The sequence below is a fragment of the Oryctolagus cuniculus genome, chromosome 3, assembly GCF_051225735.1.
Source record: "Oryctolagus cuniculus isolate XC-2025 breed Fujian yellow rabbit chromosome 3, ASM5122573v1, whole genome shotgun sequence".
Lineage (NCBI taxonomy): Eukaryota > Metazoa > Chordata > Mammalia > Lagomorpha > Leporidae > Oryctolagus > Oryctolagus cuniculus.
Genome location: NC_142869.1, coordinates 171,234,070 through 171,259,154, shown reverse-complemented (window position 1 = coordinate 171,259,154; position 25,085 = coordinate 171,234,070). Strand labels below are relative to the sequence as shown.

Sequence of the window (25,085 nt, the reverse complement as noted above, 5' to 3'; positions counted from 1 at the left end):
GCTCTCAAAAGGAAAACAAGGGTGCTTCCTTTTCACGATCTAGTTAGTGGCACATTTTTGCATTTTTGTGGTCTATGTTAGAAATTTCACTATTTAAAATAGCCCCCGAACACAGTTCTGAAGTACTGTTTAGTATTCATAATCACAAAAAGTCTGCGATGCAATTTTTAGTGAAATGAAATGCACGTGTTAGATAAACCTCATTCAGGCATGAGTTGTACTTCTGCTGGCACCAAGTTCAATGCTAATGAATCAGCAATACATATTAAATAAGGCATTTTTAAATAGAAGCACACAGAAAACAAAAATCATGGATTCAGTGCTTAATGAAAATGTGGGGAACCGGAGGCTTACAGAAACCTAATCTTATATATATTTTCCTAAGGACAATGATTCAGAATTTACAAATTCAGTGTTCTAGCAATTTTATAAAAGGGGCTGGCGCAGCAGGTTAACGCACTGGCCTGAAGAACCGGCATCCCATAGGGCGCTGGTTTGAGACCCGGCTGCCTCCACTTCCAATCCAGCTCTCTGCTATGGCCTGAGAAAGCAGTGGAAGATAGCCCAAGTCCTTGAGCCCTTGCACCTGCCTGGGAGACCCGGAAGAAGCTCCTGGCTTCTGGCTTCAGATCGATGCAGCTCCAGCCATTGTGGCCAACTGGGGGGTGAACCACTGGACGGAACCTCTCTCTCTCCCTCTGGCTCTCCTCTCTTTCTGTAAATCTGACTTTCGAATAAATAAATAAATCTTTAAAAAATATATATATCTATTGTAAACACTGAGAAATGACTGTAAATCCATGTCTGAAAACACGTCCATAAGAAAAACAAAACAATAGAAGGTAGCTAAAGATGTTCATTAAAGTAGAATAAAAAGACTAAATAATCTATATGTAATTTACACTGTAGCAACATAACATGTTGGGGGGGGCACAAAATTGTCTACTTAATAAAACAAACAAGTAATATCTATACACAAGGAAAAAGACAAAAAAAGGAACACAGTAAACAGGTTCTGTTGCAGATGTATGCTTTTCTTTAAAACAGCTTTACATGGATTTTATGTTCTATAAACAAGTAATATCATAACACTGAACTTCTCAAAACAAAAGAGAGTTACATATCTCAGAGGGCAAGTTAAGAAAACACGCAAACATGCCCAAAGACATTGTCAAAGTAATATTGTTAGAAAGGAAGGACATGAAATTTGAGTTCAGAAAGGACTACGGGGCTGGCACTGTGGCGCAGCAACTAAGTCCACTGCCTACAGTGCCGCATCCCATATGGGCGCCAGTTCCAGTCCCAGCTGCTCTAGGACATAAGCAGCTTCCACTGCTTTCTCAGGACATAGCATAGATCTGGATCAGAGGTGGAGGCAGCTGGGTCTCGAACCAGCGCCCATATGGGATGCTGGTGCATCATATATATATGTGTGTGTGTGTGTGTGTGTGTGTGTCTGTATGTGTGTGTGTGTATTATTATTTAATATCCATTTGAAAGCTCTCTACTGTGGCCTGCGAAAGCAGTGAGGATGGACCAAGTCCTAGGGCCCCTGCACACAAGTGTGAGATCTGGGAGAATCTCCAGGCTCCTGGCTCCAGATCGGCACAACTCCAGCCATTGCAGCCAACTGGAGAGTGAACCAGTGGATGGAAGAACTCTCTCGCTTTCTGTGTAACTCTGACTTTCAAATAAATAAATAAATCTTGAAAAAAAGAAAAAAGCACCTTAAAGGGCCAGCACCATGGCACAGCAGGTAAAGCCGCTGCCTGAAGTGCCAGCTGGAGTTCCAGCTGCTCCACTTCCAATCCATTTCTCTGCTATGGCCTGAGAAAGCAGCGGAAGATGGCCCAAGTCCTTGGGCCCCTGCACCTGTGTAGGAAACCTGAAAGAAGCTCCTGGCTCCTGGCTGCAGATCGGCCCAGTTCTGACTGTTGCAGCCATCTGGGGAGTGAACCAGTGGATGGAAGACTTCTCTCTCTTTCTGCCTCTGCCTCTCTGTAACTTTGCCTTTCAAATAAATAAATCCTTTTTATTTTTAAAGCACCATAAGCCATTTTACTAAGGTGGGTCCTATATCCAACCTGTTTCCCAAGACCAGGTAGAAAAATCTTCATTCCTAAAAAGAAAAGGCAAAGATACAGGCCTTAGTCTCATCTTGACCCAGAAGTCCTTGTATTGCAGGATGATAAAGGTTTCAATAAAGTCCAAATTATTTCCCTTTGCTACAAATCAGATGTACTAAAACTAAATTCTTTCTAGAGGTTCAATTTTTTCCTGAAGCAGATAAATTATAGCATATAGGTGAAAAAAAGTATTATTTCAAGAGCAATAGGGCGCCAGCGCCATGGCTCACTTGGTTAATCCTCTGCCTGCAGCACAGCATCTCATATGGGCGCCGGGTACATAATGCTCTGAGACCTTGCTACTCAGACTGTCCCAGGAACACCATTGTCAGCACTGGCTCCTAGGAGTTTATTAGTACAGGATGTCAGAGCCCCTCTGAGACCTGTTGGGTTGGAATCTGCAATTTAGTAATAAACACAATCCCACTACTCTTTTTTGACAGATAGAGTTAGACAGTGAGAGAGAGAAACAGAGAGCAAGGTCTTCCTTCCATTGGTTCACCCCACAAATGGCCGCCACAGCCGGAGCTACGCCGATCCGAAGCCAGGAGCCAGGTGCTTCTCCTGGACTCCCACACAGGTGCAGGGCCCAAGCACTTGGGCCATCCTTCACTGCACTCCTGGGCCATAGCAGAGAGCTGGACTGGAAGAGGAGCAACCAGGACTAGAACTGGCACCCATATGGGAAGCTGGCACTGCAGGCAGCGGCTTTACCTGCTGCACCACAGCACCGGCCCCTCACCCTTCTTTTTGACCAAAATCTGGCTTCACTTACTTCATCAATCCTTAGCCTACAATACCAAGCTTGTAAGTTGCTTCCACGTACATATCAAATTCTGTAACACTGAACTGAAATGTAGATCAACTTTGTTCCCTCATATGAAGGAATTCATTTTGATTCACACAAAGACCTAGCTGAAGAACTGACAATGAAAGGATTTTTGGACAGCCAGAGAATAATGGAAACAGTGAAAAATTACAAAAAGAAAAATATGCAAATAACAAAAATCTCTATGCCACTAAGAGGGTAATGACATTTTTAGGAAAAAATGTGGATCGAGATGCCACTTAAATTGAGAAAACAATCACTTCTTATAAAACCCTAATTCCCAAACACTTACACTTGTACAATGAATAAAAAAAGAAAAACACAAGTAAGTAAAACTAAAGTTCTCAGAGCTTAAATTTTCCATTAATCTGATTTTGTACCATCTTACATAGTTATAGGACATCATAATTTAATTGGTTCATTTTCAAAAACTTAACTAGTTCTTTTCATTTTATTTGAAAGGCAGAGAAAGAGATCTTCTATCTGCTGGTTCACTCTAAATGCCCTCAAAAGCCAAGTCTGGGCCAGGTTGAAGCTAAGAGCCAGACCTCAATCCAGGTTTCCCTCTTGGGTGTCCTGACCCAAGCACCTCGGCCATGACCTACTGCCTCCCAGGGCATACATTAGCAGGAAGCTGGACCAGAGGCAGAGTGCTCCAGTAAAGGGATGTGGGTGCCCCTACCTGTGTCTTAATCATAGCACCGAACAGCTAACCTTGATGCGGTTCTTAAAAAGCCCACTTCACAAAGTTTTCCTGGCATGTCCAAGGTCACTCAGCCTGTTAATAGGGCAAGAAGGGAACCAAATACATGGCTCCTGCCACCAAAAAGAGCTTTTTGTTTTGTTTTTTTTCAAAGATTTTCATTTATTTAAAGACAGAGTTACAGAAAGGGAGAAACAGACCTTCCATCTGCTGGTTCATTCCCCCAACAACTGGAGCTAGGCCATGCCAAAGTCAGGAGCCAGGAGCTTCTTTTGGGTCTCTCATGCGGGTACAGGGACCCAAGGAACCCCAGGACATTGGCCACCCTCCACAACCCACATAAGCACTGGTACGAGTTCTGGCTGCTCCATTTCCAATACTATTCCAGGCCACTGAGCCTGGGAAAACAGCTGAAGATGGTCCAATGGCTCGAGTCCCTGCCACCCTAGGTGGAGTTCCCAGCTCAGGACTTCAGCCTGGCCTGGCCCTGACTCTTGTGGCCATTTGGAAAGTGAATCAGAGATGGAAAATCAATCTTTCTCTAACTCTACCTTACAATTAAATAAAGCTTAAAAAAATAATAAAACTTAGGCCGGTGCCGCGGCTCACTAGGCTAATCCTCCGCCTTGTGGCGCCAGCACACCGAGTTCTAGTCCCGGTCGGGGCGCCGGATTCTGTCCCGGTTGCCCCTCTTCCAGGCCAGCTCTCTGCTGTGGCCCGGGAGCGCAGTGGAGGATGGAGTGCAGTGGAGGATGGCCCAGGTCCTTGGGCCCTGCACCCGCATGGGAGACCAGGAGAAGCACCTGGCTCCTGGCTTTAGATCAGGAGTGCTGGCGGCAGCGGCCATTGAAGGGTGAACCAATGGAAAAAGGAAGACCTTTCTCTCTGTCTCTCTCATTGTCCACTCTGCCTGTCAAAAAAAAAAAAAAATAATAATAATAATAATAAAACTTAAAAAAACAAAACTATTGAAAATTTCTACACTATCTGATCAAAATGTGTCACAAAAATGTAATTTCTTTCATTTTTTCAAGTTAACAACATAGGAGAGCTTTAGACCTTCTGTAACTTGGGATCTGGATTTTACCCATGAAAGACAGGCTAGTCACATGAAGATCATTTCAACTCAGTCTGTGGCGTCCTCAAGCATCTGGTCAGGTTTCTTCTGCATACCTGGTAACACAGCTCAGCCAGCTGAGGAGACTCTCGAACGGCCACCGGGCCGGTTCTCCCCTCTGCTCCTTTCTCCAAGATGTTTAAGATGGCGTGCAGGCAGGTTCGAGGGCAGCCCAGGACTCCTACATGAAATCAAAAGGAAATTCAGTTTCTCTTTCGGAACTTCTGCCTTAAAACTACGTTGTATTTTCTAAACACATTTTCTATGGTAACACTCTTTGAAATACTGCTAGAGAAAATTGACAAATGCCAAATCCCTAAGGCTCCATTTGGCCACTGTTGGCCTAAGTCCTAATGACCACATTATCTTTCATACATTATTTATTTTGTCAATGAATTATCCCATTAGCCCAGAATTCAATAAATGAACACTTCAGTACAAAGTAAAAAAATAAATTAATAAATGCTTATGTATCTTACAGCTATACCTGGATCTTGTAGGTTTGTGGTACTGACAGGTTTCTTCAGTTCGAAGCCCAACAGGTAAAGAGCAAGATTGGGTGGGTTGCGTTCCAGAGAGGTGATGAGAAGATTCAAGATGTGGATTCGAGTTTCATGACGGATTCCAGCTAACTTCTTTTCAAGTTCTGATCCTTAATGTGGAAATTACAAAACAACACAAATTTAACATAAGTCAAACTAAAAAATATAAAAAAGTATTTTAAATCTCCTTGTTTTGTTTAGCTTCAGTTTACCCGAACAGCCATAACATTGGCTTCAGATTTATGAAAGAGGAATCCTAAAAGCCTTACACTTTTTCTAGCAAATTCGCAATTTCTTTTCTATCAACACTAAACAATTTCAAGGTTTTTTTCTTTATTTTAAGTAAAAACTCAAAGTAAAAAACATGCATGTTAATCTCAGGCACACCTTCTTCCAGACGTACAAAATCTTCTGTATCTTCACTGTCCAAACATTCCACAAATCCAGCCATCAGCTTCTGACTCACACTCTGAAGTCATACAAAGATAGAAAAACAAATCATATGATGTATTTAAATTTTAGAGAAATTATTATAAACACAATTTGTATATATATATATAAACATTTGTCAGTAAAGAAAAAGGGCAAATCTGTCCCAATGACTTAGGTTTTGCTTATGTTATAAAATGAAAACTCAGTTCCTTAAATTGCCATAAATTAAGTCTCTCAAAGAGTTTTAAAATGCATTGTTTTTTTGTTTGTTTGTTTTTTAAGATTTATTTATTTACTTGAGAGGCAGAGCTACAGAGAGAGGGAAAGACAGAGAGCTCTTCTATCTGCTGATTCACTCCCCAGATGGCTGAGCTGATCTGAAGCCAGAAGCCAGGAGCCTCCTCCGGGTCTCCCAGATGGGTGCAGGGGCCCAAGCACTTGGGTCATCCTCCACTGCCCTCTCAGGGCATCAACAGGGAGCTGGAGCAGCCGGGACTTGAACCAGTGCCCATATGGAACGAGGATGCCACAGGTGGAGACCCAACCTACCATGCCACAGTCCCAGACCCAAAATGTACTGGTTTTAAAACTTCCTTAATCCTCCTTCCCAAAGAATCAAATTAATTTTAAAAAAAAATTAAATTGTTGTTTCATGACCTCTTCATTATATATTCAACTTAATGAGATTTTAACTAAAATATAAAAAAGTCTCATCTTCTCTCTTTAGAAATGTATTTCTTATCATCAGTTTCATATTTCTTGGCTAATTTGTTATTTAGAAATCAATAATCAAAATGAATGTCATCAAACCAAAAGTCTTCAACATCGCTGATTATCACATTGTTTCGTGAACCTTATCCAAAAGCCACAGATAGACACATATGTTTATTATAAATAGTGGTTTTCCATCTGAGGGACACTGAGAAAGATGTGGAGTCATTTTGAGTTGTCACAATTAGAGGTCACTATCACTGACAGTGGCAGAGGACCCAGGGATGCTAACGGTCTTGCAGGGTGAGTGAAGATCTGTCCCACCTAAATGGCAGAAGGATCCCTCTTTCTACACACTGCAAAGGAGTACACAATAAAAATCCAACCAGCTAAAGCATTTTCAACATAGAGATAAATAAAAAAGTGTCTACAAAGGAAAAAAAAGCAATTTCCCACTTGTAGCTCCACAATCCAGAGAAACAGAATTATTTTAAGCTGAATAAAAAGAGGAACACTTAAAAACTCCACAGCGTTCTTAACAAGACAGGTGACACAGATGTAGCCCACTGAAACACTGTCAAGATCGAAAACTCAACAGTGAACACCTTCAGCATTGCAGCAGCTCACTTAGAACGGAGGTACCTGGCAGACTGGAGGCAGAAAACCAACAGAAACTGTAGCTACAAACCTAATCATTTTAATGTGCTTAGCGCAGCAGCTGTCTTATTAAGCTATACAATCACATACTACAGTACATGTCATCTAGTCCCATACATGTAGTATGTATCATTGTGATCAAAGTCCAATCACAGTCAAGTACATGGGGAGGTTTTCACCCATCCCCAGAAAAACATACTTTGAATTGTTCTACAAATAAGAATATAATTCTTCCACAACCTCTGTGACTTTCATGTATACTCAGAATGCACCAACAATAAAATCAAAATCAGTTACCTGGTCATGTGTGAAATCTCCAACCAGTTTTATCTGAATGTTGGAGTTGCAGGAAATACAGCAGAGGATTTTGGCACTTTCAAAAGCTAATTCCGGATTAGTATTGCCATGGTACAGGTACCTTTAGAATAAGAAAACATTTGAGGAACAATGTGACAGAACTCTGCTTCTGAACTATTCTTAACAAAGAAAATGTAATGTCAAGACCTTTTGTATCATAGAGCACCTCTGAGTTAATGAGAGGAGAGTGTCCCCTTCTAGCCAGTTATAGGCTGGATTAGGTTCCCGTAAAACTCATTACACTGGCACCCTAATCTACAATCACCTTCACATTACTTAGAAACAGTTTGTGCATATGTAGTCAGTCAAGTTAAAACAAGGTCATTATGGCCCTAATATAGTAATGACCAGTATCTTTATAAAAAGGGGGAATTAGCACATAGATACAAATAGAGTGTTTTCCCTGTAAAGCTAAAAAGAGACTAGGGTGTTATTTCTGCAAACCATGGAACACCAAACCATGAGAGGGAGATGTTTGCTCCCTATCCAGCCCTATAGGAGATAAACGACAGCATGTCATTTTAGACTTACAAATTTTTAGAATACAGAATAATTTAGAAGAAAAGGAAAAATTGCAAGGTTTAGAGTAACTAATATCAGATGAGCTATAGAAGGCAAAATTAAAATGAGGCAAAAAGAAAAAAAGTGATACTTCACAGACATACAGCCAGATGTAGAAATCAAAGGTAGCATCTCTATATTTCTACCAACACATGTAATGTACCTGGCAATGTTTACTACATTATCTGCCTTCTTAGTTCTGGGATTAATTCCTTGTAGCAGCTGTTCTAAAGGAGAGACTATCAGAGACAGCTGACTTTCTCTTAGAAGATCCATAAAGAGATTTTCTTTTTGTAGAGTAAGATTGAGAAGCGCAAGGCAATGCTGTACAGCTTTCTCCAGGTGTTTCTTCCCTACAAACAAAAATGAAGTTAGAAAATTCTAAATGAGTCTCACAACCACTCAGCAATCCTTAGGAAAACAAAAGACAAAGTTCTGGAGTCAAAAGAGCCTCGTCATTTCAACCTTTCAGCTCCAAGTTGACAAACTTCACCTACGCAAATAATGGGTTTGTTTGCAACAGAGTATGTTTATGGAATGGCTTCTCCTTCATCTTTTGCCTGCTGATTTTGAGCAGTGGTTCTCAGACCAGGTTGATATGAACTCAGATGCTGTCTGACAGTATCTGCAGAAACTTGCAATTGTCCTAACTGGGGAAGTCCTACAAGGATCTGGTGGACAGCATCCACAATAAAGAATTATTCAGCCCAAACTGTATATGATGTCAATGCTGAGAAACTTTGACATAGAGAAAGACAGATCCATTATGGAAAATAAGGTAGCAGAAAACATAAAATAAGGGCCACCTATAATCTTACCATTCAAATTAAGAATTTTGGCATAATTCTTACCATGGTTTCTTACTTGCATATTCTCATTACAGTTAAAATTAATATGCTTAGAATCTGTCTTTTCTCACTTAGATCATAGTCACAGTAAGTGAAGGCAGTAACAGCAGAATTATACAAAGTATGGGCTCTGGAACTAAACTGCCTAGGCTCACATTCCAGATCTGACACTCACTGAACAAAGCCAGTGAAACTTTGCATACCAGTTATTTGTTAAATGGAAGTAATATCTACCACATAAGGCTTTCATACAGATTAAATGTATTAATATATTTAGCATGTTTTTTAAAAAAATCAAGTGCATAGTGAACAGGTAATAGTTAATTAATGGTAATAATATCAAAATTTACTAAACACTGTACCAAGTACTATATTAAATGCTTTTTACAACTATTATGAGGGAAGCAAGACAAAAAGTACTTCAGATTTAAACTTAGGCACCCTAAACTTGATGGAGTGATAAAATTATCACTCTAATTAGCTACAAAGAACCCTGCAGAGACACAGTAACACTGCCATCTCTGTACGTCAGCGCATTTTCACTTAGAATACACAGCCATTTAAATGACTCAGTGAAAACACCACTGTATATACAGAGAAACTTACAGTGAGAAAGAACTTCAGATTATTTCAAGCTCCCACTTCACCAACGATACACATCCCAAGTGTCCTCAAGACAATGACTTCCAGGAACATACCAGGAAAAGGAGCATAGGTATCAAGCTGCTTAACTCCTTCTTCCAGTAAACTAAGAGAAAGCTCCAGCATTGGTGATTCATTCAGAAGATGATACATCAGACTAAATCCAGGAGGCTTATAGGCTATGATTTCTTCTCCTAAACAGGACATAGCATAGCCCAAGAGACAGTGAATTAGTACTTCAGTCACATCCTTGATGTATTTGAAATCTATGAAATTCAACAGCATCTACATACATGAAGGCAAGTACCAATTTAAAAAGCAGTAACAATACCCTCTCCAACAGTAATTCCCACAAGACCTAACGCACACAGCACTCAGTCACTTATTGTACCAAACACATTAGAAAGGAAAATGTTAGTGTTCTTGATCTTCCTCCATTTAACAAAACTTAGCTTTCTCTTGAAAAGAACAATTAAAATCATCTAAACAATGAAACAAAAGATTAAATTCTAACTTATAAGTATGATTTTAATTTGCATATAACATGCATAATTTATATAGTTAAGTAGCTTTACAAACAGCTGACACCCGGTTTGAACATGAAATAATTAAATTACCCTGCAGTTCCACAAACTGGTCTACAAAATCTTCAAGCTGCGGCTCATAATCTCGGAGCAATTTATAAAACACCTCCAGAACAACCTCGGCAACTTCCCACTATGGAAAGACACAAATACTTCATTAATGAGCAAACAGTCGAAGGGGGTAGCCTTACCAGGCTTTTCGTTCCTCCCATTGTTTGTCCAGAAAATGAGTAAAGTCCCTTACCTATTTTATTAATTCATGCTAAACAATACAGAAACCCCAACTCATGCTGATTTTTCTAAAGAATACTGGACCGGCTCATTTTCAAGGTAAAATATTTTTTAAAACAATACTCTTAAGGAAACATTTCTATAGTAGAGGTTTAGGCTTCATTTAAAAATCTAAGGCTTTTAGTAATTAGCCATTTGATTTATAGCCAAACAACATCAGAGCTGGATACTTCTCCAAGGGTCAGGTAATTCACATTTTCTCTAAGAATCTCAGCTGGAAAGGATCTGACAAATCATCTTATCTAAGCATTGTTACAAGTGAAGCTCAGAGCAATGTACAAATCCCCTAGAATCATAAAGTCTGGCAGCAAACAGAATGGAAGCTCAGCCCAGATCTTCAGGGTGCCCTACTCTACAGTCAGAGAAGACAAGACACAATGTCTGCAGGCTAGCCCTGAAGGACCCTATTCTCACCTGCTTGCTAAAAATCTATTTAAGAGATAGGCATCAACATGGGAAAACAAAAATATACAGGTAATAAAATTAACTTTATTTAAAAAATCTATTGCATTGAATTTTAGCAAGACTGGATTAATGGTAATGATAATGGTCATCATTATAAAATGACGGTTTTTCTAAACTATTACTCTAAAACCATTATTTCTGTTGCACACAAAAGGGCACTATAGGGTAACTTATTATTTCTTAAAATTAATCACTTTCTTTATTTGCCAAAAATTACAAGAAATTTTTTTTTAAAAAAGGTGTATCATTAAGTAAGCGACTTCAGGACTGATAAACATACTGCCTATAGCACTGTATTCATCTCAATCCAAAGCACTGTTTTTTTGTCTTTTATTTTTGAGGTCAGTGTCCTAAAAATTAATAAGATTTTCCAGTAAAATAAATTCACAAAACTGAGGGAAAACTGTTCAGGGTGACTATGTTGGCATGGGGCTGAAATCAATGGCAGCCATGGAAAGTAGGAGCGTTTGAAGTTATGCATGGGCAAAAGATCAATCTGGAAAGAATGGGGCTGACACACTCTACACATCTGGGTCACAATAACCTGTTTAAGAAAAGGCAGATACGGCATTTAAAAACAAGTGCAATCAAGTGCCAGAACACCCTTGCCGCATTCACAATCCTTAGCATCTATTACTGATCTGAAGTGGCTTTCATTAATGAGGCATGGCTGCAGTTATTATGTCACATCAGAAACAGGTGAACTAAGTCGATCTAGTTCTTAATGTAAAATGCACTCAGTATTTGCTTTTATACAAGAAGAACAAAAATTACAAAGCAATTTACAAAAAATGAACCAATATGACTAAATATTATAAACAGATTTGTTCAATAACAGGACAATGAATAAATTAAAATTATGCCAGGCACAGCTAATGGACACTACACAGTCAGTAAAAAGACTTTCCAAAGAATCATTACTGACATGAAAAGTTCTGGACGAGAGGCTGCAGTGAAGGAATGCACAGTGGCATGGCCACCTCCCACGTTACTTAAGCACATGTGCACAGGAAGAACACAAGAACGATCCTTCCTCTGGCAAACGCATTAAGGGTGATATCATTTCTCATGTCTCTATATTTTTCTAATTACTCCAAATAAGCATAAAAAAATAGCTTTATAATTATTAGTAAAACAATTTTTAAAACCTCACAACTTCAAAATAAAGCAGAAATGTTGCTACAAAATAGACTGAAGGGAATTCTGTGAGGTAGTAAATAGCATAATAAGACTAAAGCGAATTACATCAGAACCTAGAAAGGTCTCTTACATAGCTTAGTGGTTATGAGCTTGGATCTGGAATCAGAGTCCTAGGTTCAAGTCCTGGTCCTGGACCTTAGGCAAGTTCCTTAACTTTGCTAAGCCTCCATCTGTAAAATGGGAATGTTAATAGTACCTGCCTCAATGTAATATCAGAATTACATAAGATGATATATACGGTCAGCTCAGTGGTTAAGTGTCTTGTAACCAGAGCCAATAAATATCAGTGCTCCCTCAGCTTTCATCCACGGCAGACATGCCTGATGGACCTCATTCCCACTAAGCCAACATTCCGCAACTAAGAAGTGCTACTAGTAGATAAGACACAGGTGTGCAAATTTAAGCTTATTTCAATTCCTAACCTAACTCATCCCAATAAGGAGTAGCAGTGTGTTTCTCACAAAGGTATGACATTCTTGGCTCAAGGTTAGTTAAAATTTGTTCAATTAAGGAACTGAATGACTATGAACCCATTCCATTTAAATTAATGATCACTAATATGCCAGTGTTATAGGTTAAGCTCCCCACCTTCACTTGTTTACTTTATTTATTTTTATTTGAAAGCTAGAGAGATCGAGAGAGAAGATAGAAAGAGGGCTCTTCCATCCACTGGTTTACTCTGCCAAATGCTCGCGACAGCTGGGGCTGAGCCAGGCCTAAACCAGGAGCCCAGAACTCCATCTAGTTCTCCAAAGTGGGCAGCAGAGAAACAAGGACTTGAGCTATCATCCGCTGCCTCGCAGGCTGTACATAAAAATGAAGCTGGAACTGGAAGTGCAGCCAAGATTCAAATCCAGGCAGAACAGGGATAAAGGTGTCCCAGGTAGCATCTTAACTGCTGTGCCAACACCCACCCATGTTCTCAATTTTTTTTAAAGAGTTATTATTACAATTCCCAATTTTTAAACACAGATAAAGGAAATCAGATTTCAGAATTAAAACTATGAGTTGCACTAATCCTCAGATCCTATAATGAGTTCAAGCACCTAGCATCTTTGATAAAAGAAAAAGCAACAGTAAATGGCTAAGGAGAGAAAAGATTTTTCTGAACATAACCTTCTCAGCCGCTCTCCGGTAAGCTCTTGTACGGAATCGAAGAAACACAGAATCTCTAAGGAACTGCAGATAAGGGTCAAAGCCAGGGGGCCGCAGGCCAGCGCCCAAATTGGAAGGAAAGGAACTCTCCACCAGAGTACTAATAAGCTGGCAAAAGGCTCGGGTCAGCGGGTACTCTTCACACCGGGATTCTATTTCACTTAGTTCAACCTTCCAAAGAACAACAAAGAAAATGTGGTAAACAGTCAACCATCAAGTGCAGAGCATCTTGCAGACGCTAATTTATTATTAGAGCTGTATCACACCAAAAGATATGTAACAGATATTATCATTTTCATTTAGAAGACACAGAACCATTACATGAATATAGATCAATCAGAAGGAAGTTTCAAATTCTCACGTATCAGCTCCAATTCTGAATTTAAAATAGTAATCTTAAATTGTCTCAAAACAAGAGAGTAGAGAAAAAATAAAAGTTAAATTCCCACTTCAGGTTAACTCAAGTAACCTAATTAAACAGTTCATATCAAAAACACTGTTTGGATGGCTACCATGTTGCGTGTGTTTCCAAATCTGAAACATTAAATATTCAGCTCCTTTTTTTAAAGAGTTCCACCTCCATTTCAACACTGATTAGAAAACCCTTCAAATGCAAATACAATAAATCTGAAAATTACAGGAACTATTATTACATATATGAATGAATTTAATATTTAAGTAAAAAGAAAGTTTTACCTCAATACCAATAGCTTGCCTCTGGCTTGGAACCCTGACGGTCTGCAGTATCTTAAAATAACAAGAAGGAGATGTCAAGAACACTGCTCATTCATCAGTGAACAGTATGGCTATGCAATGTAACAGAGCCACCCACTGCACCCACACATCTCACAATGCCCATCAGAAATGACATTACTGCAGGATTTCCATTAGCAATTCTGGCAGCATCAGACAGAACTTTTAACTGTCTGTGATTTAGAAAAGTGGCAATTTCTAAGCGCACACAAGATGTTTTTATGCAAACCTCTCAGATATCCTGGGAATTAATCTCATAAAGGATCTATGGGGTAAAATCTCAGCACTGTTCAAATGTGATCTAGTCACAACCAGTCCTACTCCAACCAAAGACGATTTCTTAAAGGGGCAGAAGTTGAGTTAAAATGTTCGGTCCCGACCTTGCTAGGCCTAATTATTATACAGTACAATAAATTTCAATTTCTATCAAGGCACTTTTTTAAAAAGATTTATTTATTTATTTGAATGGCAGTTACAGAAAGGCACAGGCAGAGAGAGAGGTGTCCTCCATCTGCTGGTTTACTCCCCAACTGGCCGCAATGGCTGGAGCCGGGCTGACCCAAAGACAAGAGCCTGCAGCTTCTTCCGGCTCTCCCATGGGGTGCAGAGGCCCAAGGACTTGGGCCATCTTCCACTGCTTTCCCAGGCACATTAGCAGAGAGCTGGATCAGAAGTGGAGCAGACAGGATTCAAACTGGCGTCCATATGGGATGCCAGCACTGCAGGCAGCGGCTTCATCCACTATGTCACAGCACCAGCCCCATCATCAAGACACTTTAATCTCTGGCAAGTCAGGAGAGTGCTATTAGGTGGAATTCTTTAAGAACACCAGTGCTGTTTTAAGGACAGAAACATTTAACCTAATCATGTTTCGTTTCAGGTGAAAAAAAGCCCTAATCATGTAGGCACTGGCATGTACTGCTGCATTCATCAAAAGCAAGCCCAGTTAACTCAGTCACCCAGCACACACCAACTCCGGTCTTACTTTGATAAAGACTCATGAACATCCTCAAGATACCTATGTTAGGAAATATCTATTTCACTGCTTCACAATGATGCGTCCATGAATGAGAACCACATGCTTCCTTTATGCTGTACTACTGCTAAGACAAACATATACCATCTTCTCACTTTCCTAAAGATACTTGTTTCTTTATAACTTTATCACATATAGATTGAGCATACTTGATAGAAAAATTCCAAAAAAAGCAAGCTCCATCAGACATACCTGTTAGAGGTTACAATTATACTAAGAAAAGTTAGTAATTCATTGAGACTTCAAACACTGTAGCACCCAGGGCCAGCACTGTGGTGCAGTGGTTATAAGCCCAGGCCTGCAGCGCCACCATCCTATATGGGTGCTGGCTCAAGTCCCAGCTGCTCCATTTCCAATCCAGCTGGCCTGCTAATGCGCATGGGAAAGCAGTAGAGGACGGCCCAAGTCCTTGGGCCCTGCACCCACGTCGGAGACCCAGAAGAAGCTTCTGGCTCCTGGCTTCAGATCGGCTGAGCTCCAGACATTGTGGCCATTTGAGGAGTGAACCAGCGATGGAAGATATCTCTCTCCCTCTTTCTCTTTCAAATAAATAAAAATTAAAAAGAAAAATCTGTATCACCCAAACAAGTATAACTGCCCACCTATGTCAGCATAGGTACACTCTCTACGCAGAAGTCAAAAATTCCCATTACATTACTACTTTTGGCCAGTTAAGATTATGATCCTGCCAGTAATCTCTTACGACCACCAAGGAGGTCATCTGGCTACTAAAGTCTGTGCAAACTCAGCAGACAGTGAAGCTGCCCCCCACTGCGCACACAGAGCTACTCAGGTGCTTCAACTTCCGGTATGCAGCAAGAGGCGCGCAGTAGGAAGGAACCAAAAACAAAACCGGATGTTCTCACATTTAACGAGTAAGATGACTCATGAAGGCTTATGTCAGCCTTGTCTCAAAAAACAGTTGGAGAATTCTGTCCATCTAGTACTACGTTACAGACATTGAAAAATTCTACAGAGACATATGAAGACTAAGCCTCCAGCAATGCAGTGAACTTATCAACGGATCCAAGAGAGAGACAAACCCACGCCTCTAAAATTCTGTGGCTATGCTCAGTCTCCAAACTGTAACTTCCTAGCTGGGAACTTCATGGTATAAGCCAAGTCTCGACCAGATGCTCCTGCTTCTACGGTATCATCAGATTCCCTTTCCAAACTGAAGTTGTGGAATCAGGAGTTCTTAATGTTACCTGAGTGTATTCCAGTGACTGCCAGAGGGAAGCAGCGATTTCAGGAGATTTTCCGAAAGCGGAGAGCGTCTTCAGCAGCTTGGCCTTTAGAACAGGTGGAATGCTGCACTGCAGAAGCCCCAGAATCACCACAACGGGGGTCCACTGCGGATGCTCACAGAGGGCCAGGCGGGCATTTTCACTCTGAGAATGGAACACACAAAGATGAGACAGATTTCCCATCTTTAAAGGCTGAGAGAAATGACCAACAATCCTCAGAACTGCAAGCACTTACACTGGGCACTCACGGGTTTAATACATACTAAAACAAAAACAAGCCTATCACTTACACTGTAAGTCTCCCTGTGGATCCAATCAGATCACAGGAGAGACTGGAAGAGAAACTGCCTTAGAATTACTCTTGCAGCTCCAATTACAGAAAATAATACAAATAAAGATGAATGGCCTGGCCAGTGCCGTGGCTCACTTGGCTAATCCTTTGCCTGCGGCGCTAGAACCCCAGGGTTCTAGTCCCGGTTGGGGTACCGGATTCTGTCCCGGTTCTCCTCTTCTACTCCAGCTCTCTGCCGTGGCCCAGGAAGGCAGTGGAGGATGGCCCAAGTGCTTGGGCCCTGCACCCCATGGGAGACCAGCAGGAAGTGCCTGGCTCCTGGCTTCGGAACAGCGCAGCGCGCCGGCCACAATGGCCATTTGGGGGTGAACCAACGGAAGGAAGACCTTTCTCTCTCTCTAACTCTGCCTATCCAAAAAAAAAAAAAAAAAGACAAATGACCTGCCAATGTCATAAATCTAACCTAGGCACTTTCAATGCTTTCTAGGACATTATAAAATACATATTATACTATACTATAATGTACAAATGAATAACTACTCTGTCGTTTCTACTTTTTAGTATCGGGCCCTTTTAATTCAATGAGAAATGACTACTAAACACTATTAAGCATCATTAGAAAAATTAGTAAGTGAGAAGACACTATGCTTATCCTTCAGAGAGAATGCAAAGTTAAGCAATATAAGTTTGTTTTAGCAAACAATAAAAATAAATATGAGATTTCTGAGTTGGAAAATTATGGAATCAAAATAATGTTTTTTTACAAAGGTAATTTGATAGAAGTAGCCAAAGTGGTTAGGTGTGAGAGAAGAAATTAATTTCAGTACATAACTTTTTAATTAAAACTTTTCTTTATATAAATATTCATACACCCATCCCACACGTATATGCTCACAACCAAGCTAGCAAACTTTCTGGAAGAAGGTGCATGCAATAACTAATTCTTATTTGCCCTTTTTTTCCGTCAGGCTCAGGTTATTACTTTCATCCTAATATTAGGCCAGTAAGTAAAGCTATAATAATTTATTCCCTTTAGAGGGCAAATAAACAAAAAACTTAAAGACAGAATGCTAATGATATGCTAATTGTATCACTTATAAACTTTAAGCAGTAAAAGATGTTGGTCCTTTAACATGCCACTGAGCTAGAATACAGAGAGTGCTGCCACGGAGGGGCTGCCTACCCAAGAAATGATGGTGGACGTGAGCTGTAAGAAAGCGATCAACCCATCTTGTTCCTTCTGGGTGATGCCACGAGAAGGCAGGTGACGGTACTGGACGCTATCCGCACTGGGGAGGTCCTTCCGGAGGTGCTCATGGTAAAGCATTAAGGAGTGAAAGAAATGCTCCCAAGAAACAGGGCTGCCACCTGCACCCTGAATATTTTCAACTGTAAAGAAAAAGCACAGAATTCTCTCAAGAATCCCTACACATCTGCTCGGAAATGGAGGATTTATATAAAAGTATAAATTTTGTTTATCTGTGTCTTAGCATCAAGGCAATCTTTGTACTACATAGGCTAGAACTTCTCTGTGACCTAGAACTTGAATTTCTGCTCAGAGCTAAGAACAGGGACACATATATGTAAAGGTAAACTGCTTGACAAGCCCATTACCTGCTTCATATTCAGGGGAGTTCTCTGTAACTAAACAGGGCTATTTTTCCACAGGATAATTCACAAATGATGAGCTTGAATTCCCCCCCAAAAAAGAGGTAACTTAGCCTAGGTTTGTGAATTCTACTACTCCACTACATACCAAGCTGGGAGCAAAACCATAGCACATAAGCCAGGCCTTGACAGAGTGTCAGCACACTGACTTTGGAGTCAAAGACAGCTCAGTTCCACTTGCGGCTCTTTAAATACCTGTGCCCTAGAATAATTACTTAACTTCTCTAATCCTCCACTTCTTCACATGTAAAAATGAAAATAATATCCACCTAACAAAGCAAGTATGGTTCTTCTTTTGCAGCATTTTTGGCTTAACCAGACTTAAAAGTCTGAAAAGCAAATGAGGAAAAATTGGTCAAGAAAAGACTCTTAAATACTAACAAAAAAAGAAAAAGACAATAAACACCTAAAAGTTAAAGAAATCAAAGATAGGTCACAAGTACACATACTTTGTACACTAGATTTATTATTGAAAATGTATATACCCATTGAGCATCCTTTACTCAAGATGCTTAAGACCAGACATACTTCAGATTTTGGATTTATTTTTAAAATTCTGGAATATCTGTACATATACAATGAGATAACTGAGGAATAGGGCCCAATCTAAACACAACATCCAATGATATTTCATATACACCTTATACACATGGCCTGAAAGAACCTCACAAAAAATCACCAATATTCTTTAAAAGGTAATTGGGGTACTGAACTCAAGAGTGAAGAACAGGGGCCGGCGCTGTGACATAGAGGGTAAAGCTGCCGCTATCCCAGATGGATGCCGGTTCGAGTCCCGGCTATTCCACTACCACTCCAGCTCTCTGCTATGGCCTGGGAAAGCAGTGGAAGATGGCCCAAGTGCTTGGGCCCCTGTACTCCTGTGGGAGACCCAGAAGAATCTCCTGGCTTTGGATCAGCATAGCTCTGGCTGTGCGGCCATGTGGGGAGTGAACCAGCGGATGGAAGACTTCTCTCTCTCTCTTTCTCTCTGCCTCTCTGTAACTTTGCTTTGGAAATAAATAAATCAATCTTAAAAAACAAAACCGACTGAACAGAGCGTGGTATACCACACAAAGCCATCCCCAGCAGCACACCCCCTGCAGCCTCCCGTACCAGAGTGCTGGTTCAAGTTCCAGCTGTTCACTCTTATGGTTCAGTTTCCCACTAACCTATCTGTGAAGGCAGAGGATGATGGCCCAAGTGCTTGGGTTCTTGCCACTCATGTGAGAGATCAGGATGGAATCCCCAGATCCTGGTTTCAACCTGACCCAGAGCTAGCTGCTATGGACATTTGGTGAGTGAACCAGAGATTAAAAGATCTCTTTCTCTGTCACTCTGCCTTTCAAATAAGTAAGTATTTTTAAAATGAGAGGAAAAAAAAAAAAAGACTGGAAAATCAAACAACATGTAGCTCTTCCTTACCATGGCTACTACCATTGACTTTGAGTAGGCTGAAACAGTAGTGGGCACACTGAGGCCCGCTGGCCAATCCTCGCAGCATTTTCAAATAAGGGATATAAATAGTTGGAGGCAACAAGTCACCCATTTGCCTAACAAACTTAGACAAAACAACCTGAAACAGAAAAAAAACAAAGAGATTATATGTAAAGTGTTTCGTGAGTTTAAGGCAACATGAGCCAATTAACAAGGACTACATGTAAACCAAAACTATACATATATACTTTTTTTTTTTTTTTGGACAGGCAGAGTTAGACAGTGAGAGAGAGTGAGAGAGTGAGAGAGTGAGAAAGAGAGAGAAAAGTCTTCCTTCCGTTGGTTCACCCCCAAATGGTTGCTATGGCCAGCGTGTTGCGTCAATCCAAAGGCAGGAGAAGCCAGGTGCTTCCTCCTGGTCTCCCATGGGGTGCAGGGCCCAAGCACTTGGGCCATCCTCCACTGCACTCCCTGGCCACAGCAGAGAGCTGGCCTGGAAGAGGGGCAACCGGGACAGAATCCAGCACCCCAACCAGGACTAGAACCCGGGGTTCCGGCGCCACAGGTGGAGGATTAGCCTAGTGGGTCAAGGCACCGGCCAAACCAAAACTATATTAAGTACTCAGATTTAACCCTCACAAATGATAAAAGTAAATGTTAATCTATAGATTCATATGCATTTTGTCATCCATTACAACTTCTAAGCCTCTCTAGCACTTGTATCTCTCCCATCTTCTCAACGTGGCAGGAAGTATATACACTGGTTATTACCATGCTAATGCAGTACAGGCTAAAATACTGCTAAAACATTAATGAGCAAGTGTGGGGAGCAACTTGGACTAGACTAAGTTACTGGAATTAAGACTTATTCTATGCATCTGCTCTCCCACAATATGGCGCTGGGAGAGGAGTAAACAACTTCTACACAGCTGCCTCTCGCCAATTTGATGAGCTGCAGGAGCTGCTCCTGATTGGAGGAGAGCAGCGTACTCGGCGTGTGGGTAGCAGAGTTGGGATTGGAGGAAGAGGACTATAAAGGAGGAGAGAGACAACATGCACCAGGAACATCTAAGGGGAACATCCGGATAACATCTGAGCAGCCCCCGAGAGAGCCGGCCGGCGGTGTGCCACTCCCCCGCGGAAGTGGGGAAAGTGGCAGGGGGAGCCGCCCTTCCACGGAGGTGGAAGGATCGGCAGCCAACCTGGGAAGGGCCGAGCAGACAAAAGAACAGCGCAGGGTCCTGTGTCGTTCCTCCACGAAGAAGGGGAGCGACAAGCAAGGCATCGAGAACCCAGATGGCTTCCTGTTCCAACGATCTGACACACACCTAGCATCAATACAGACTTGACTACATAAACTCCAAAATCATCAGAACTTAAAGTTCAGGATTTCAAATTTCCTTAACAAGAAGAAAAAGGGAAAAGGACATACTTCTAAAAGTTTTACTAGTGGTCATCCATGTTAACAGAAATCTCAGGAAGTATTAACTTCCATGTCTCAAGACATCAGATGACGAGAGACGAGCATAACAGTAAGAAAACTAAAGACTCACCTGGCGTTGAGGAGGCCGCTGGTGAGCCACCCCCAGATAAGAACCCATGATACTGGGGGTCTGAAGAGGCTCCGAGGGACACCAGTACTCCAGAGCAAGTTCCAAATGAAAAGGGTTCTTTTTATATAGCTCACCAATCTGCAAAGAGGAAGCAGAAATTGTGGGGAGTCTGTAACTCAGAAACTACTTCAAATTAAAAAGCACATGCAGATTTATAGCATTAGGCCTGAAATTTTCCAAAGTGAGGAAAAACAATGGAAGGAAGCAAAGATGGCAAGTGATGGAATGATGGCTTACCAGGAGCATTAAGTGTTCCAGATCCCTCCTAAGTGACATGGGGGGCTCGTTACCCATCTGCACGCTCATGTGAATCATTCTCGCATCCTCATCCGCCCGATTCCTCAGCTGTTTCACCTATTAAATTTGATACCATTTTAAATGTCAATTTATCCTATATAGGTTAATAAAAATGACAACAGAAGTTAGGCAATTATCTTAAAGTGATCACATACATGAAAAGTGTTACTTAAATATCCATTCCACTTTAGGGATGTGAAGAAATACACTAGGAATTTTATTTCAGTATTACAGCCATAATTTATAGTACCTTAAAACGTCAGTGCATTTTCCCCGACAGAGAAGCTGAGTTCAACCACAGTAGTTTTCAAAGAGGACATTACTGACATCGTAGGCTGAAATTTCTTCTCTGGGCTGGATCATCCTAAACAGGCAGACATTCAATATCCCTGAACCTAACTACTAACTACCAATAATATTACAAGCAAAACTGACCTACTCATTTCCGAAAACTGCTCTGAAGAACATTACAGCCTGGGTTCAGAACCTCTGCCTTATAGTATTTGTGTGAACTCAATGCCAACAGAAATTTTTTTTTTTTTTTTTTTTTTTTTTTTGACAGGCAGAGTGGACAGTGAGAGAGAGAGACAGAGAGAAAGGTCTTCCTTTGCCGTTGGTTCACCCTCCAATGGCCGCCGCGGCCGGCGCGCTGCGGCCGGCGCACCGCGCTGATCCGATGGCAGGAGCCAGGAGCCAGGTGCTTTTCCTGGTCTCCCATGGGGTGCAGGGCCCAAGCACCTGGGCCATCCTCCACTGCACTCCCTGGCCACAGCAGAGGGCTGGCCTGGAAGAGGGGCAACCGGGACAGAATCCGGCGCCCCGACCGGGACTAGAACCCGGTGTGCCGGCGCCGCTAGGCGGAGGATTAGCCTACTGAGCCGCGGCGCCGGCCCCAACAGAAATTTTTTTTTAAAGATTTATTTATTTATTTGAAAGGCAAAGTTGCAGACAGGCAGAAGCACAGAGAGAGAGAGAGAGAGAAAGAGGTCTTCCATCCACTGGCTCACTCCCCAACTGGCCGCAACAGCCAGAACTGCACCACTCCAAAACCAGGAGCCAGGAGTTTCTTCTGGGTTTCCCACACGGATGCAGGGGCCCAGGACTCAAACCAGCACTCATATAGGATGCCCGCACTGCAGGTGCCGACCCTCATCATATATTATTACACTCACCTTCATTGGCATAAGTGCAAGAAAATCTGTGATGAGATTATGGATTCTACGAATGTAAAATTCCTCCTGATAGAAGTTTTCTGACACTACTACAGACTCCGTGAGGAACAGGAAAACATTGTCAGCAACTGCAAGCTCTGCCATTGCTTCATCTGCTTCTGTGAACTCAGCCAGAGCTGGAAAGATATTTAGGGAAACAATACATGGAGGAAAGGGCATTAACCAAAATGTTAATAATGCATAATACTCTGCTGGTGGCTCAAAATTCATATATCCTTAAAAAAAAAAAAAGCTAGAAGGCAAATAATCCTTGATGAACATAGCTACAAAGATGCTCAACAAAATACTAGCAAACTGAATTCAGTAACACAGTAAAAAATTGTTTGCCATGATCAAGTGGGACGCATCCCACGATGTAAAGATGGTTCAATATACACAAATCAAGAAATGTGATATAACACATCAGCATGGAAAAAAAATTAAGACATGTTCCCCACCTTCTAGCATGTGTGACACACAAAACTGTTTAACTGTAATTGAATCACAAATCCCAATGAACTCCTAAAAAAGTACACTAGAAAAACATATTCTCTTTGTAAATAAAAATTAGAGATACATGATATACAGAACAGTCAGGGAACTATTAACCAACATTAAAACAATACTAAGGCTTTAATATCAATAAAGTCTCATGGGTCATTCTAAAAAATTCTTCACAGTCAATGACTGAAGAAAAAAATTTGAACAATTTGGTAAACAAGTAGCTAAAATTGAAAAACTAATTCTAACTTAAACTGGCCTAGGGGGTGGGTCTTTGGCCTGGTTTCCCACCAGCCCCAACCCTGGCATGAGTGAGTCACTTAATTATGATTAAAAGCCATTTCCAGTATTGGCTGGTGTCTGCCTCTGTGTCCATGTCTCTCCCTCACTGCTGGGACAGAAGAGCATGGGCTCTGAAGAGAGACTTAGGGATTTATCCTGTGAGTGGGACTCAGTCCTTCTTGGAGGCTGCTTTCCTCACTGCACTCAGGTCACTGCTCAGCTTCTACTGCTTCCTGTAGGCATAAATGTGTGGCCCAACTGTCCCTGGAAGCCTAGAGCAGCTCCATGGCGCACTGTCCAGAGGGACAAGTCATACACCTCCCTGATCGCGGCCAACACACACCTGGTTTGCTTGGTGAGATGCCCACACTATTGGCTTAGTTACCTTGTAGCCTCTATTGAAGCTCACAGAAATGGGGTAGCATTGAGCCATGGTTGCTGCTTTTCAATGGCTACTGAGATAGAAGGATAGCCTAATCTTTAATACCCAAGTCCCATATAAGAGTCACTGGGTTCAATACTCAACTCTAGTTCCTGACTCCAGCTTCCTGCTAATGCAGACCCTGGAAAGCAATGGTGATGGCTCAAGGAACTGGGTTCCTGCCACCTCCATGGGAGACCTAGATTGAGTTCCCAGCTCCAAGTTTCAGCCTCTGGCCTGCTTCTGGCCAGTGTGGACACTGGGGCATGAACTAGATGGGAGATCACTTTCTCTTGCTTGTGCTTGAGCTCTAAGAAACTTAATTTAAAAAAAAAAAATCTTTTGAAAGATTTATTTATCTGAAAGGCAGAGTGCAACTACATGACAGGGGCCAGTGCTGTGCGTAGTGGGTAAAGCCGCCATCTCATGTGGGCGCCAGTTCAAGTCCCAGCTGCTCCATTTCAGATCCAGCTCTCTGCTATGACCTGGGAAGGCAGTGGAAGATGGCCCAAGTCCTGGGACCTCTGCATCCACGTGGGAGACCCAGAAGAAGCTCCTGGCTCCTGGCTTCAGATCAGCACAGCTCTGGCCATTGCCGCCATCTGAGGAGTGAACCAGTGGATGGAAGACCCCTCTCTCTCTGTCTGTCTGTCTCTCTGTAACTCTTTCAAATAAATAAATCTTTTAAAAAAAAATATGAGGCGGGCGCCGCGGCTCACTAGGCTAATCCTCCACCTTGCGGCGCCGGCACACCGGGTTCTAGTCCCGGTCGGGGCACCAGATTCTGTCCCGGTTGCCTCTCTTCCAGGCCAGCTCTCTGCTGTGGCCAGGGAGTGCAGTGGAGGATGGCCCAAGTGCTTGGGCCCCGCACCCCATGGGAGACCAGGATGAGTACCTGGCTCCTGCCATCAGATCAGCGCGGTACGCCGGCCGCAGCACGCTGGCTGCGGCGGCCATTGGAGGGTGAACCAACGGCAAAAGGAAGACCTTTCTCTCTGTCTCTCTCTCTCACTGTCCACTCTGCCTGTCAAAAAAAAAAAAAAAAAAAAAAAAAAAAAAAAAGACATATCTGTAGGATCCCCATGCATCTTTTTTATTTTCTATTTGCCC

General features: G+C 41.7%; 1 protein-coding gene across 3 annotated transcripts in view; it reads right to left on the bottom strand.

Moving 5' to 3' along the window:
* Nucleotides 1-25,085, bottom strand: part of NUP205 (nucleoporin 205) — an 87,747-nt gene that overhangs the window by 37,039 nt on the left and 25,623 nt on the right. For 2 of the 3 annotated variants that reach the window (XM_051848966.3, XM_051848967.3), the window contains exons 8-22: nucleotides 22,733-22,908; nucleotides 21,501-21,617; nucleotides 21,204-21,341; nucleotides 19,639-19,789; nucleotides 17,732-17,937; nucleotides 16,218-16,400; nucleotides 13,917-13,967; nucleotides 13,182-13,391; nucleotides 10,143-10,242; nucleotides 9,582-9,719; nucleotides 8,199-8,388; nucleotides 7,415-7,535; nucleotides 5,705-5,786; nucleotides 5,263-5,427; nucleotides 4,832-4,956 (exon numbers count right to left, since the gene is read on the bottom strand). In XM_051848966.3, coding sequence (XP_051704926.2) covers nucleotides 4,832-4,956; nucleotides 5,263-5,427; nucleotides 5,705-5,786; nucleotides 7,415-7,535; nucleotides 8,199-8,388; nucleotides 9,582-9,719; nucleotides 10,143-10,242; nucleotides 13,182-13,391; nucleotides 13,917-13,967; nucleotides 16,218-16,400; nucleotides 17,732-17,937; nucleotides 19,639-19,789; nucleotides 21,204-21,341; nucleotides 21,501-21,617; nucleotides 22,733-22,908 — 2,153 coding nt within the window. Of the gene's footprint in view, nucleotides 1-4,831; nucleotides 4,957-5,262; nucleotides 5,428-5,704; nucleotides 5,787-7,414; nucleotides 7,536-8,198; nucleotides 8,389-9,581; nucleotides 9,720-10,142; nucleotides 10,243-12,135; nucleotides 12,231-13,181; nucleotides 13,392-13,916; nucleotides 13,968-16,217; nucleotides 16,401-17,731; nucleotides 17,938-19,638; nucleotides 19,790-21,203; nucleotides 21,342-21,500; nucleotides 21,618-22,732; nucleotides 22,909-25,085 lie in introns of those variants that run through there. The other variant, XM_089328649.1, reaches the window with a different exon arrangement.